Source organism: Thamnophis elegans, chromosome 5, assembly GCF_009769535.1.
Source record: "Thamnophis elegans isolate rThaEle1 chromosome 5, rThaEle1.pri, whole genome shotgun sequence".
NCBI lineage: Eukaryota > Metazoa > Chordata > Lepidosauria > Squamata > Colubridae > Thamnophis > Thamnophis elegans.
In genome coordinates this window covers 68,521,836-68,536,508 of record NC_045545.1, presented here as the reverse complement: position 1 = coordinate 68,536,508, position 14,673 = coordinate 68,521,836, and the positions used below count along the sequence as shown (strand labels likewise).

The 14,673-nt window shown below is 36.7% G+C and overlaps 1 protein-coding gene across 6 annotated transcripts in view; it reads left to right on the top strand.

The window, feature by feature from the left end:
* NCOA6 (nuclear receptor coactivator 6) overlaps positions 1-13,053 on the top strand; it is a 43,935-nt gene extending 30,882 nt beyond the window's left edge. For 5 of the 6 annotated variants that reach the window (XM_032218261.1, XM_032218260.1, XM_032218256.1 and 2 more), the window contains 5 exons: positions 1,144-4,122; positions 7,241-7,294; positions 9,903-9,939; positions 10,865-11,013; positions 12,460-13,053. In XM_032218261.1, the coding sequence (XP_032074152.1) occupies positions 1,144-4,122; positions 7,241-7,294; positions 9,903-9,939; positions 10,865-11,013; positions 12,460-12,506 (3,266 nt within the window). In that variant the 3' untranslated portion in view covers positions 12,507-13,053. The remainder of the gene's footprint in view (positions 1-1,143; positions 4,123-7,240; positions 7,295-9,902; positions 9,940-10,864; positions 11,014-12,459) is intronic. The other variant, XM_032218262.1, reaches the window with a different exon arrangement.
* The last annotated feature ends 1,620 nt before the right edge of the window (positions 13,054-14,673 follow it).

Sequence of the window (14,673 nt, the reverse complement as noted above, 5' to 3'; positions counted from 1 at the left end):
TTTGTGCTGATAAAAAAAAACACAAATATAAGAAAGGCAACAGTAAAAAACATTGGGTTTCTGTCGTGATGGACTCTTGTGACGAGCCGATTGACAGATGATGGAAGCAATTAGCTTCCTCCCATAATTGGGGCTTACCAGGGGTTGTAAAAATCTAATATATATATATATATGTGTATGTATGTATGTATGTATATATGTATATATATATGTGTGTGTGTGTGTGTGTGTGTTTTTATTATTTGTGCTGATAAATAAATAAAGGGAGACTAGTATAGATCTATTTCAAGCTATTTAGCTCTCATCAGCTAGCCATACCCTTACTGGGGTTTGAACCTGGGCTATATTGCATACTAGGCATACTAGGCAGAGATCTTAGCCATTAGGCCACAGGCTCTTATCTGTTATCAGCGAAGCCAGGGTGAAAGGTATCTATTAGATTTTTACAACCCCTGGTAAGCCCCAATTATGGGAGGAAGCTAACTGCTTCCATCATCTGTCATTTGGCTCGTCACAAGAGTCCATCACGACAGAAACCCAATATTTTTACTGTTGCCTTTGTTATATTTGTGTTTTTTTTTATTTGTGCTGATAAATAATATATATATATATATTCATATTCCATTCATTCATTCATTCATTCATTCATTCATTCATTCATTCATTCATTCATTCATAGATTTTCATGGGTGTAGGTATGCTGGTCTTGTTGTATTTGGGTCTTTTCCCATGTAAGATTGAGATTGTGTTGGCAACATTTCGGCAAGGTCCCATTCGCCATCTTCAGGCTGGTGTTTTTAGCTTTGTGCTTGTGCAAGTAAGGCGTGGTCGGAGCTGTCGTCTTTCTATAAATCTGCGGGGGGGTGTGTGGAGTGCTGGCTTTGTTGCTGTAAGTGGGTTGATTGGCTGTGTAGTTGCATCCTGATTGGTAGATGGAGTTGATGTTTGTAGATTTGGTGAATTTAGGGGTTTTTCTTTCTGTTAAAATACTTTAAATAGCATCAATCCTAATTCAATCCAGAGATACTGGGTTAGAGAGAAGGATCCACAGCTAGCTTCTCTCCACTCTATATGCTGCAACAAAGAGGCTGATTTTGACAGCAGTTTGTATATTTTGATAAATGATTGCTTTTTCATTTACAGGCTACCCATCTCAGTCAGTTGAACAACGATCACTTCAGCAAATACCTCCTCAGCTTTTGCAACATGGTCAGCAGCAGCAACAACAGCAGCAGCAGCAGCAGCCGCCACTCACATCTCAACAGACACAGTCGCAGCAACAACAGCAGCAGCAACAGCAGATGATGATGATGCTCATGATGCAGCAAGACTCTAAATCAGTCAGACTTCCTGTTTCCCAAAGTGTCCATCAGTCTAGGGGCTCTCTGAACGTAGAAACACAAAGAATGTCAATGCAGCAGGGAAGCAACATGCCAGTTATGGTTAGTCTGCAAGGTCCTGGTATAGTGCCTCCGTCTCCTGATAAGCAAAGAATTCCAATGTCAAACAATCCAACTCTAGTGAACAATACACGGAAGATGGTTTACACTGATAATTCACAGAACCCGACCAGCTCTCCACTGGGAGATATTTCATCAGTTTCATCTGTTCCTGAAGGAAATGGACCTGAAGTTCCATCAGTTTCAGGTCCTCAAAACACTATAGCACCCCATTTAATAGTTTCACAAAACCAGATAATGATGGCAGGGCCAAAACCTGGACCTCCTCAGATGTCAGCTCCCCAAGGAACAAGTCCTCAACAGCAGTCTAATTCTCTTCCAGGCCCACATTCACATCATTTTCAAAATATTGCTACCACATCACAAACGTCAAGACCTAAAACACCAAACAGGGCAAGTCCAAGACCATATTATCCTCAGACTCCCAATAATCGCCCACCAAGTACAGAACCATCAGAAATAAGTTTATCTCCAGAGAGGCTCAATGCTTCTATTGCTGGTCTTTTTCCTCCTCAGATTAATATTCCTTTGCCCCCCAGACCTAATCTTAACAGAGGATTTGATCAACAGGGTCTTAATCCAACCACTTTGAAGGCCATTGGCCAAGCACCCTCAAATCTCACAATGAACAGCCAATCCAGTTTTGTTTCCCCCCAGACCCACAAGTTGGATCCAATGGCTATCAATCCAGGAAAACAAACAAATGTAAGTGGGGCAAAGCGAGCCAGTCCTAGTAACAGTAGAAGATCTAGTCCTGGATCCAGCAGGAAAACCACACCAAGTCCTGGAAGGCAAAATTCAAAAGCAGCTAAATTAGCTTTGACTTCTCAGCAGAATCCCACACATATGCAAAACATGGACTTACAGAGAAATATTATGGTTGGCCCACCTTTGCAAACAGCTATGCCTGGAAGTTTTCAAAATAATGGTATGTTAGCTGCTCAGAGCCCTGCAATTCCTGTATCTGTTATGGCTGGTATTTCGGAAGATAACAAGGAAAGCTTCAATGTTCCTCAAGATGGTATATGCCAAAATATGCAGGTTATTCCAGTGAACAAAGATCAGCAGAACATTGAATTAAAAGTTCCCAATCAAGAAATCAAAATATTGATACGTGAAGAGCAACAGAAAAGAGAGGTGCCTCTCACAGAAACTTCTAAGCTTCCCAGTCTAGAAGAAAATAACACTATTTTATCTCCAGCTATGCGTGAAGCACCAACATCCTTAAGTCAACTTCTTGATAATTCTGGAGCCCCCAATGTTACTATCAAGCCTTCTGGACTTCCCGGCCTTGAGGTGCCTCCCACAGTAACTTGTGCAGATGAATTTAAAAAGGTTTCTGGCATACCCCCTCCTTCACAAGATTCCTCTTCTAATAAAGACCCCATTTGTTCTCTAAATGTACCTGCAAATACAGAATCTTGTTCAACTCCGGTAGAACAAGAGTTGGGAGACATAAATTCAAATGTTTCTCAAAATATGTCTCCACCTGTACAGAGACCTATTAGTTCTACTTCTCTTTCTACATCAATCTCACCCAATCAGATAACAGTATTTGTAACTTCCAATCCCATTACTTCATCTTCTAACACTTCAGCATCACTGCCCTCTCATATGCAGCCCACGTTAATGTCTACTGTTGTCACCATGCCTAACGTTGGTAATAAAGTTCTGACGTCTGAAGAACAAACAGCAGTTCAAGCTAATGCGCGACCTCAATTTATTACTCCAGTGTTTATAAATTCATCCTCAATCATTAAGGTTATGAAAGGTTCTCAAACAAATACACTTCCTGCAACCCCGATTACTTCTAATTCTAGTTTAATATCACAACCTGTTACAGTTGTTGGTCCTTTACATTTATCCCAGAATATAAAGTTTTCATCTGGGCCTTCTACACCTAGCTCTTCAACTAATACTGCCGTCACAAGTATGTCAACAAACCGACCATTGGTTATTAGTTCATTAACAACTACTACTCCGTTTCCTTCTTCATCAACTATTCCTTCAAGCACTTCTTCACATCCTCCCGGTCACTTAAATAAAGATTTTAGTTTAGAAGAGATGAATTCTCAAACTTGTGCCTCTGCTGAGCCATCCACAGAAACGGCCTCACAGTCCGCTGCTGGGGTTTCTCCATCTCATGCACATAGCCCTGGGTCTTCCAGCAATCGGCGAAGTCCGGTTTCAAATGCTAAAGGAAAGGGCAAAGTGGACAGAATTGGTCAGTTTTTGCTAACAAAAGCATGCCAAAAAGTCACAGATGTTTTTGATAACGGGGAAGAACCATATGCTATGGAGGGAGAAATAGAGTGCCAGGAACAAGATGCTTCAGTTCCTACCAGCATGGAGGCAGAACAGTCCATAGCAGTAGAAGACAACGTTGTGGCAGCTCCGGCTTCCACTCTTTTGAAACACAGCACTTGTGGACCTAGTAATTCAAATGTTAGTAATACTGCTACTGTTCCTGCATCGCTAAGTTTACCAGGTGGCACTCCTACTACTACTGTACTCTCAGTTGTAACCACTCCAGTGATGTCTGAAATCTTATCTTCAATTCAGAGTACTAATGGTAACCCTGGTAGTATAGCAGATGAACAGGTTGGAATTGCATCCGAAGATGAGAAAGTGGAAGCCCACCATGAATTGCCACATAATTTGGGTATGTATCCAATGTACTTTGGCAAGCCTTTCTTGCCAAAACAAACAAATAGAATGCATTTGCTTGATGTTCTTCAAACAGGAGTTTTTAACTAGAAACATTTGAAAGAGACTACAGTATTTGCATATGTCAGACCTGAAACTTTGGAAAAATTGGCAGGGGAGGATGTTTTATGAAAAATGTATAGTTCAGATGAAATATTGTTTAAATCTCTGGTTTAAAAACCTTCAGGCATACTAATGCTCCAAAATGGAAAGTTCATAATATTAATGCTAGCCCTGCAATGATATTTGTCTGGATTATTAAACAAGTAGCACAATTACAGTGAATTTGAGAAAGATATTTTTACATATCATATTTTGTTTATCTTTGATATCAGGTGAAACCTAATAAGTATTGAAAAATCCATACAAATGAAGAATAACTTGAAAAAACAGAGATAATTTTAGTTTGGGATTCAGTCAAATAACTGTTGGTGCCATGCACCAGTCCTTCAGCTGACAGAAAACTGAATTGATGTAAAATTTGTTTTCTACTCTGGTGGTACTTATTCTACCAAAAGCACAATTCTGTAGATGTGCTGTACATATTTACAGTGTTATAGGGCGTGTTAAAGAAAAGGACTGGTTAATTCCCCAGTGAATTTCTTTGCTTCCCGACTATTGTATGAAGGTTTGGATAGGAAACATCCAGGTATATATACATAATTAAGGAGATCTTATTTGAAGCATTGGAAGCAGTTCTGAGGATTGCAGTTGAATATTAGGAAAAGCCTCCTAACTGCAAGAGCAGCTTGACATAAAATTTGGGGGAACATGACAGGCCTCCTTTCACTTAGTATGCCCAAACCAAAGCTAAGCAGCCATCTTCCAGCAATGCTTTACTTCGGATTTTTGCACTAAGCTGGAATTCAACTCAGTGGTCTACAAGTTCCCTTCCTGTTTTGTAGTTCTGTAACTATATTTTGAAATGAATCTTCTTAAATTTAGTTAGCTGATGCCAGGTGCATAAGCCCAGGCTGCAGCAATAATAGTTAGCACTGTTTGAGAATTAAGTTGTACTCTAAAGATTAATGACATTGGCTTAGATTTTGAAATCTGTGGCAGTGTTTCATAAAATGGACATTGTTGCTGGTAAAAGAAGAAAGGATACTTTTTCAATTACCATATTTTTCAGAGTATAAGACGCTCTGAAGTATAAGACGCACAGCAAACAGTACAGACAATACACACTTTGTAATGTTACATTCAGACTATACTTGTACAGATGCTGTTAAAATTGATGTGCTTTTTGGAAGTATAGTTATTTTTTTCTATTTAAAAGAAGATACAATAGCACTGGGCCTCTTCCGATCAAGCATTTATTTTAAAAAGCTTATTCATTTTTTAAGCAGTCTAGAACAATAATAAAACAGTCTTTAAAAAATAAGTCTAATAATTTGAACATTCTATAGGCATTTATAGTTATTAACTTACCTTGCAGCAAACAGCCTGATTAGCACAAGAAAAAAAAATCTGCCTCTGCCTCCCAGCAATTTGTCAGGTGGAGCAAACAGCAAGTTTCACTTTCAATTTTTCCCGATCATTAGCTGTTTCAGGCTGTAGGAATTACTATAGCCTATTGGAGCCTCTGCAAGCCCCCATTTGCTGCAAGGAAGTGAATTGCTGGGAGGCAGAGGCCAAAGGGTTGGGGGGTCTACATTCAGTGTATAAGACGCACCCAAATTTTCACCCTCTTTTAGGGGGGAAAAAGGTACATCTTATACTCCAAAAAATAGTCTTGTGTGATATGATCTTTCAAATAATTACAGAAAGTTAATGAAAAGCAAACAAAAGATAAAAGGGCTCATCAAAAGGAAAAAGGAAACTATTTCTCAAAAACGTTCTCTAAAAAAGTCTCTAAATAGTTTCCTTTAAAAAAAAAGAGCTTTTTTTGTCAGAGTAATGTTGACGCAGTGGCTCAGTAGCTAAGACGCTGAGCTAAGAAAGGTTGACAGTTGGGCGGTTCAAATCCCTAGTGCCGCATAACGGAGTGAGCTCCCATTACTTGTCCCAGCTTCTGCCAACCTAGCAGTTTGAAAGCATGTAAAAATGCAAGTAGAAAAATAGAGATCACTTTGGTGGGAAGGTAGTGCCTTTGGCGTTTAATCATGCTGGCCACATGACCACGGAGATGTCTTCAGACAGTGCGGGCTCTTCAGTGTTGAAATGGAGATGAGCACCACCCCTTAGAGTCGGGAACGACTAGCACATATATGCAAGGGGAACCTTTTCCTGATGTTGAATATATAAAAAGAACTTGGATGAGTACAATGTCACTGACACTGTTATCTTCTAACTATGAGTACATTGACTTGCCATTGTAATGCTATAAAATTTCAGAAGTAAATATCGGTTGAGAACTATTTTGGTGCAGCAATTAAGATATTAGACCAGAAACTGGGAGACCATGAAACTCTCTGAATCCTACAAAGAAGGCAAAGACAAACTACTTCTGAAAATGTTGCCAAGAAAACTGCAGGGACTAATCAAGGCTAAATACTAATTTTAAGATACAACAATAAAAGAAGATTATAAATTAATTACAGGGAGTCACTAGTAGTCAACACTGATTATGAGCCCCTCCCCCGAAAAAATCTTTTCTGTGAAACAATATTTTTGATGATTTAATTCCTAATTTACAGTTATCAGAAACTAAGGTATATCTAAGGATACAGTCATAAACATACAGTTGAACATGAATACCCCCCCCCCCCAAAATAGAAATTTGCGGTAATATTTTTATAGATTTTAAATGTACAAGCATGGTAGATTTAACAAAATAACTTTTAATGTATCAAAATTCAATTAATTCATATACTAGCCATCACTTCTATAATTAAGAGATTTTTACATTTAGCATAATATTTTTATAGAGTTTTTCTAGCTAGTTTATAGTATTCCCAAAACATTGTAGAACAGAATGTTTGTTTCAGGGATTTCCATTCTTGGAACAACAGTATCTTGCCACATAAAATAAATCTCTTTTTCCTTCCCTTGCATAGTCTAAATGAATTTTATAGATAATGTTTCTTAAGATTGTAAGGTAGATTGATTTTAATTTTTTGCCCTTGCTTTAGCATCTTCACGTCAGGCTCTAAGTGCAACACCAGAGTGTGCTATTCAAAGAACAGGTATGCTTTTTTAGATAACTGATGTAGGGCTTCGTGTTTGTGTGTGTGTGTGTGTGTGTGTAAGTAATTATAATTATAATTTGTATCTGTGTGTATAATTATAATATACAGGATGTACCAAAAGTCAGGCACCATAGGCTAGTCGTAATATGTTTATTTCCTAAATGTATATTTATTTTCATAGACAATATTACTGTTCTTAGGAATGCTCAAAGGTCAGGCATCAAATGAGAAAGGAAATGCTTAGAACAAAAAGACAATCATTTTGAACATTTAATTTATATAATCAATGTAGGTGATTTTGACTTTTGTACACCCTACATAATTAATTATGTAGTATGTGCATTATGTAGATAGAATAGAATAACAGAGTTGGAAGGGACCTTGGAGGTCTTCTAGTCCAACCCCCTGCTTAAGCAGGAAACCCTATAACATTTCAGACAAATGGTTATCCAATCTCCCCTTAAAAACCTCCAGTGTTGGAGCATTTACAACTTCTGGAGGCAAGTTGTTCCACTCATTAATTGTTCTAACTGTCAGAAAACATCTTAGTTCTATGTTTTTTTCTCTCCTTGATTAGTTTCCACCCATTATTTCTCATCCTTCCCTCAGGTGCTTTGGCCAATAGCTTGACTCCCTCTTCTTTGTGGCAGCCCCTGAGATATCGGAACACTGCTCTCATGTCACCCATAGTTCTTCTTTTAATTAAACTAGACAATATACTATAGAATGTTTAATATACTATACCCAATATACTAGCTCAATTAGAAGAATTGTATATAAATTACAAGAATTGGGCCTCAGAAACAACATTGCCCCTGAGATTCATATGACATTCTCCTTTGACCTTATTTAAATATGCCTTCAAAACCTGGTTGTTTCCCCAGGCTTTAGGTCAGAGTGGCTGATGAATCCAGCTTCAGTTAGTATTTCATGTCCTGGCTCTTCCTTTTTACATTCTGCACCTTTACATTTTCTATTATTTTTCTAAATTACCCAGAGTTGTGATACCTTAGGCGAACAGTCTATATACTTTAAAAATAAATAAAACAAAATCCCTTGTATATTCAAAATTAATGTTTAACTATATTGAATCTTATATTGCATTTTATGCTGGACAGTTCCTTAGACAAGGGGATACATTTAAAATAATTTTGAAAATAATTTATTTCGACTTTAGTTACAAGGTAAAATACTTGGATTACTACAGATGGATGTGATTTGGGGGTTTCTGCACAAAGTATTAGCATTGTGAAAGGCATTTGAAAGAGGCCAATTGCAAAGTGTGTTCCCTGAGCTAACCCCTCTTCTAAGCACAAAAGCAGCTGCATACTCAGGAAACCTCAGTGTCAGTTCTTTGAAAACACACTGACTAACCTTGAATGTCCACATGTGCATGGACCATATCCACTGCTTTAATATTTTAATAAGGAATATATCATTAATGTAGTGTGCCCTCCCAAACACTGCCCTCAAATGTGATGCACAGCCCTACAATTTATTTTAAAACAAACAATAACCAAATGTTAATGGAACTTTGTTCACACATGGACAAGAACTTATTTTTATGTTTGTTATGGAAGCAAAAGAAGGAAAAAAGGGTCTTGGTTTGTCTTCTGTGTTGCATCCTTGAGCAATTGTCTGATTGATGGTGAAGTTAAGTGGTGAAGTTTTCTAGATTCAGAGTTCAAGAATTAAATTGGAATTCTTAAATATGTCCTGTGACAGTTTTGCAGATTAGTGAGGATAAACCTATTAGAATTCACATGGATTTACTTACTGTAGATATTTCTGTTATGGCATTTATCAGTGGAGTTGTGTGATACATAGACATCAGATTTTTTGCAATCGGTTTGGGCAAACTGACTCAGTCCCATCAAGTGTGGGTTCAGTCTTTTCCAACTTTAGCTGATAGACCCTCACAGACATTTAATGCCTTATTAAGTTAAACTGTGATATCTGCTATTGTACCTTGAAGAGAATTGGTATGATGCGCTCTTCTAGGGCAAGAATTATATGAGAATAAATGTACTTTTATTGTGCTTCAAATATCAGTTTGATACATTTTGAAGCTCAAAAATATTCCGAGCTGGAAATATTTAACAAAATTTATCATTTTGTTATACACATTAGCATTGTGTACAGGCATTCTTGAACAAACTAGGGCATCATACACAAGCACAACTTGAGAATGTGGGTTGGGAATGGGATTTAATTCATAAATATCTGTTATTTAGGGCAGAACAGACAGAAATGGGGAAAAACATTCTAACAGATATACAATAAAATATCTTACCAAATTTTGATTACAGGTTTACAAGGTCACAGTTTAAATATCCACTTAATTTATAGGTAATCAAGTAGAGGAGGATTCTGAAATCCAGTTAATTAACTATAGTTATTATAATTTGAAAAGGCCTCTATTTTTGGATCAGAATCCCTATTTTGCAGGACTGTTCTGTTTTATATATATTTCTAAATATTATAAATGTATTAGTATTATGCCCATCACTTATTTCAAGTAGTAATCCCAGAAATTATTTTCATACTCATAAACACACATATATGTACTTCAAATTTAGATTGGAATTTTTTTTCTTTTTTTCAGATCTGGAAGCAAATCCTGCCATTATCACTGGCCTTTCGTAAGTAGTTAGTTACAACAAGCAAAGAATAAATCTTTTTGATGCAAGTTTATGTGAATATGGTTTACTGTATATCTTTAAAAGCAGGATGCTTTGTTTTAGTTTTTGGGCATATTTAGTCTTGATCCCTCTCCCTCCCAACCCTATATTAGACAGAAAGGTAATTCAAATTAAGATTTGGTTCTTACAAAGACTTGCATGTGAAATGGATTTTGCATTCCAAAGATATCCTGTTTACTGGCATAGACTATAATTCATGTAGAAAGTGGTAACCTCTAAGAACTGTTTATGAAAAAGCTTGATATAATTTGTCTTGCAATTAAATGTTGTAAACCAGATAGTCTTTCTCCTAATGAAATGAAAATGCTTTTTAAGCGTAGCTCCAATTTCTGTGCTTTTTGTTTTACTTATTTTTATTTAAAAGAGTTACATGGCTGACCATCTTATTATCATATACAGTAGATTTTATAACAATAATAGCATTAAAAAACAATAAAACCTCCATCAAAAACTCTGAACATGATGGAAACAAAACTCGTCCATACATCAGCACTTAGACCTACTGGGCTCCAGTAAGTACTTTAACTTAATGCTTGAGAAAGAAAGAACTCTTTAGGGTCATCCTTTTACTCATTATTTTTCTGTTCAGAAGGCAAGAGATATGTTTTGTCTCATTCTGCTGAACTGAAATGGTTGCCAGATCTAACTTTCTGTCCCAAATACAAACTATGTGCTTTAGTACTTTGGAAGATTAGGCTGGGGTTTATAAAATATATGGAGTACTATCTTTGGATATCACCTATTAACATTTCTAGAAACATTTACAGATGAAAAGTTAATGCTGATACTGTCTTGCTTATAGATATCACTTTTCTTTTGCCATGCATTGTTTATAAACACACAACCGTTATCTCCCTTTTATCAGTAATGAGTCAAAGGAGAACTGTGAAAAATCTAAAACCCCAAGCAGAAGAAATTCGAGGACAGAGGAACCTGCAGTAGTACAGGAAACAATGGAGAATGGTCAGCGCAAGAGGTCATCAAGACCAGCATCAGCATCCAGCACTACAAAAGGTAGGGAAGGAGATCTTTGAGCAAAGAAGCAAAGATAGAAATAAAAAAGAAGCGAGGTAACAATTGCACTTGGTACATTTTATTTTATACGGGGCATTTGAATTTTAGAAATGGGGACAAAGGTGAATGAATATGATGTATCCAGTTTTAGCTTTCCTTTCTGTTGTTTAGACTCTTCTACAGAATTAATGCGGCACTTGCAGACAAAGCAAATGGCTTGATAAAGTTGCATGTACAAATGTAGGCATCCTGTTCAAATTATATTTTTCAAAGAATCCCTAATGAACAAAAAGTGGCATAACCCTGAGTTGATACAGATATTTGTGTAATGTGAATTAATTTTAATTCTCAAGCTTTCATATAATCACTTGTGTATATAATAGGCAGATCCTAAGCTGTATTACGATATTGAAACCAAACTATAAAATCCAATATAAGTCTATAGGTTCAATTGAACAAGAGGTTCAATTCTAGACATTCAGATGTTAATCTGAGAAATGGACAGCTGTCTGCTGTTTCAGAAAATGAGATCCCCAAAGAGAACTGTTCCTCTCCTCCCCCCACACAAAATGAAGTATGTGGGTTTTTAAAAAAATATGATTTAAATGAATAGATATTACAATTCTCATATGGAAAATAAAATATGGCATTTGATATAAAATTACATTCTATTCTCCAATAAGAGATACCCAAGAAAATATTTTTCCAATGATCACTGCACAATACATTCCTCTTTCATTAATATTATGCCCATCATAATATAGAAATATTTCTTTAAACTATAAGAAACTTATTCAAAATTACATTTTCAGCAAGTTTAGGAGGAAATACAATCCTGGTATAACTATCTCATCTGAAACATCGGTAATGCTGTTTCTGTAACAGTACTGTGCATGTCATATTAGATCTATTTAAGCATAGCCTCAGTGGCGCAGTGGTTAGGGTGCAGTACTGCAGGTTACTTCTGTTGACTGCTGGCTGACTGCAATTCGGCAGTTCAAATCTTAACAGCTCAAGGTTGATTCAGCCTTCCATCTTTCCGAGGTGGGTAAAATGAGGACCCAGATTGTTGGGGTAATATGCCAACTCCATAAACTGTTTAGAGAGCACTGTAAAGTGGTATATAAAGTCTAAGTGCTATTGCTAATTGCTATAGTAAGCTACTGAATAAACAAACATAGGATTTGGGTGTTCAGATTATGTTGATAATTTGTTCAGACATAATTGTTTGCTCCTCTTTTTTTAATATTATGATGGACAACATTGTTTATGAAATTTATAAGTTTCTAGCATTGACTTGTACTCAGTGAATTAAATAAATTATCTAAAGAACATGGTGGACTCTTTACCCCAAGAAAAAAATGATTCCCTGTGTCTGTTTTATTGAAATGTTTATACTTAAATGATTTGTGAATAATTTTTTTCAAACTAATTTCCCCCCTGCAGAAACAAATGCTGGTGCTATGCAATCAAAAAGAAGAAAATCCAAATGAATTACTGAATGGATATGCAAGCTGTATAAATGTGTGAATTTTGCTTAGCAATTCAGAGTTCTGATATCTTGCTAAATATAAAAAAAATTACAGTTCTGTACAGAAATTAATTTTATTATTATATGTTTCCAATAAATGCAAACTCTTTTCCTCTAAAGGTGTAATAATGGGAAGATATCAGTCTATTTGTTAAATTTTCTGGTTTTGTAAAGTCTTGCTTAGCACATCAGATCTAATGTGTTGTAAAAAAATCTCATAATTGTAAATTTATTTTTCTGTTTTCACTTTTCATAGGACGAATAGAGTACAGGGTTGTCATTTTTTAGACATTAAAATATTGTATTGTGCTGTTTGTCAAGTACTGTATGTGAATAGCAATTGAAAGGGTTGTATATGACCCAGTCTTGGAAATGTAAATAGTTTTATTATATAGTAGGTTTGATGTATTTGCTGTAGAAAAGGACCAGTGAAACAAAATGAAATTGGAGGATTTGTGAAATGTGGATTATCCTAGTGCTCTAAATAAATGTCATTGACTTATACTTCATTTTATAGATAAATTATTTTGCCTCTACATCCTTCTGCATGGGAAGAAGTTTATTCTGGAGTTTCAGAACATGAATATTTCATTTCTTTCAGTTTCTGATCTATAGTCGCTATTACTACTACTATAACATTGAAGAAAACATGGACAGAGCACTAAAAATTATTCTCATTTCTCCCATATGCTTTGCAAGGTGAATTACATCATCAAATAGTTGTGGGTTTTTTTGAGAAGAGGAAGCCTTGGTTCCCACAGTTAGTCCTTCCTCTATTTATACAGAAACTTCTTTGCTTCTGCGTGAAGAAGATCAGATATTTACAATCAGGAAACTATGCAGTATAGCCAATGCATAGCAGCAATGGGGGACACCGCACTTAATAGAAAGTTGGTCTGCTCTTGTTAAACTCAAAAGTTTTGGGTATCTTTACAGTTACATCACAGCATACCACAAAATAGTTTGAAGCAGTTGTGTCCTTTTACTGCCATCATATTGCAGAAACAAAACTAAGGCCATCTAAACATTGGGCAACCTCTTTTCATTGGCAATATTTGTAATGGAACCAACTGACCACATCTCTGGATCTTACCAACCTGATCCCATCTTCTGCTTTGGAATATTGGGCAAATTATTCTCACTGAGGCTATCTGTATTCTAGGTAGTGGTTTACCTGGCTGCATACACCTAACCCTTGTGTATGCAAATGTTCTCCGAACTGCTGATGCATCAAGAGTAAGTACTATTCTTGCATAGTGAGAGGTTTACAATGACAACATAAAGGGAAGTTTATCTTGGCCACGATTTTTGAATTTTTTGCTGGTTAATACTTAAGGAATAAAATAAATTTATAAAAGGAGAATAGAGGTGGAAAAGACACACGAATCGATACAGCATGAGGAAATATTGTGCATTTTTGTGCTTCTTGGTTAGACCACCTAGAACAGTGATGGTGAACCATTTCGGCTTCAGAAACTTCAGAAAATGCTTAACTTGATGCTGCTTATGTATCATTTCCCCCACCCCTCCGAACAAAAGAAACTATTCTATATCTCCCTTTCCTCCCTCATCTAGGTCACGCTTATGAGCAGCACTCACCAGGAGCAGTGCTTAGGTTGGGCCTAAAGTTGAGGGCCAGGCTTTGACCTCAACCCTAGCATCATTGGTGCCACACAAAAAGGTTACACTGCTCCCCAAGGAGACCAAGCCTTGTGGAATGGTGCAATTGTTCCCACAGTCCCAGCACTCCCAGGTTCTGCCATGTGCCACTTACTTTCAGGGTTTTTTTTGTTGATAGGTCCCTATGGCTTACCCAGGGCTGCTCTGGGTCACACAAGGCCTTCATTCTTGAAGGAGATTCAGAGAAGGCTCTTCACAGCTTCTGCAGCTTCCAAAAACCATATGTCTCATTATTGTGTGAAAATTTCAAAGAGTCCTAAGGCTACACAAGAGCACATCCCATTCTCATGCAGTCTCCACAACTCCACAATTATGAGAAAATTGGAGCATGCTTTTGAGAATTGAAGGAGATGGGTGTGGTGAATCCCACCATGTCACCCAAAACTTTGTGGTATATCACCTTTGACATATGTCATAGATTTGCCATCATCTAAATCAGCTAAAAGATC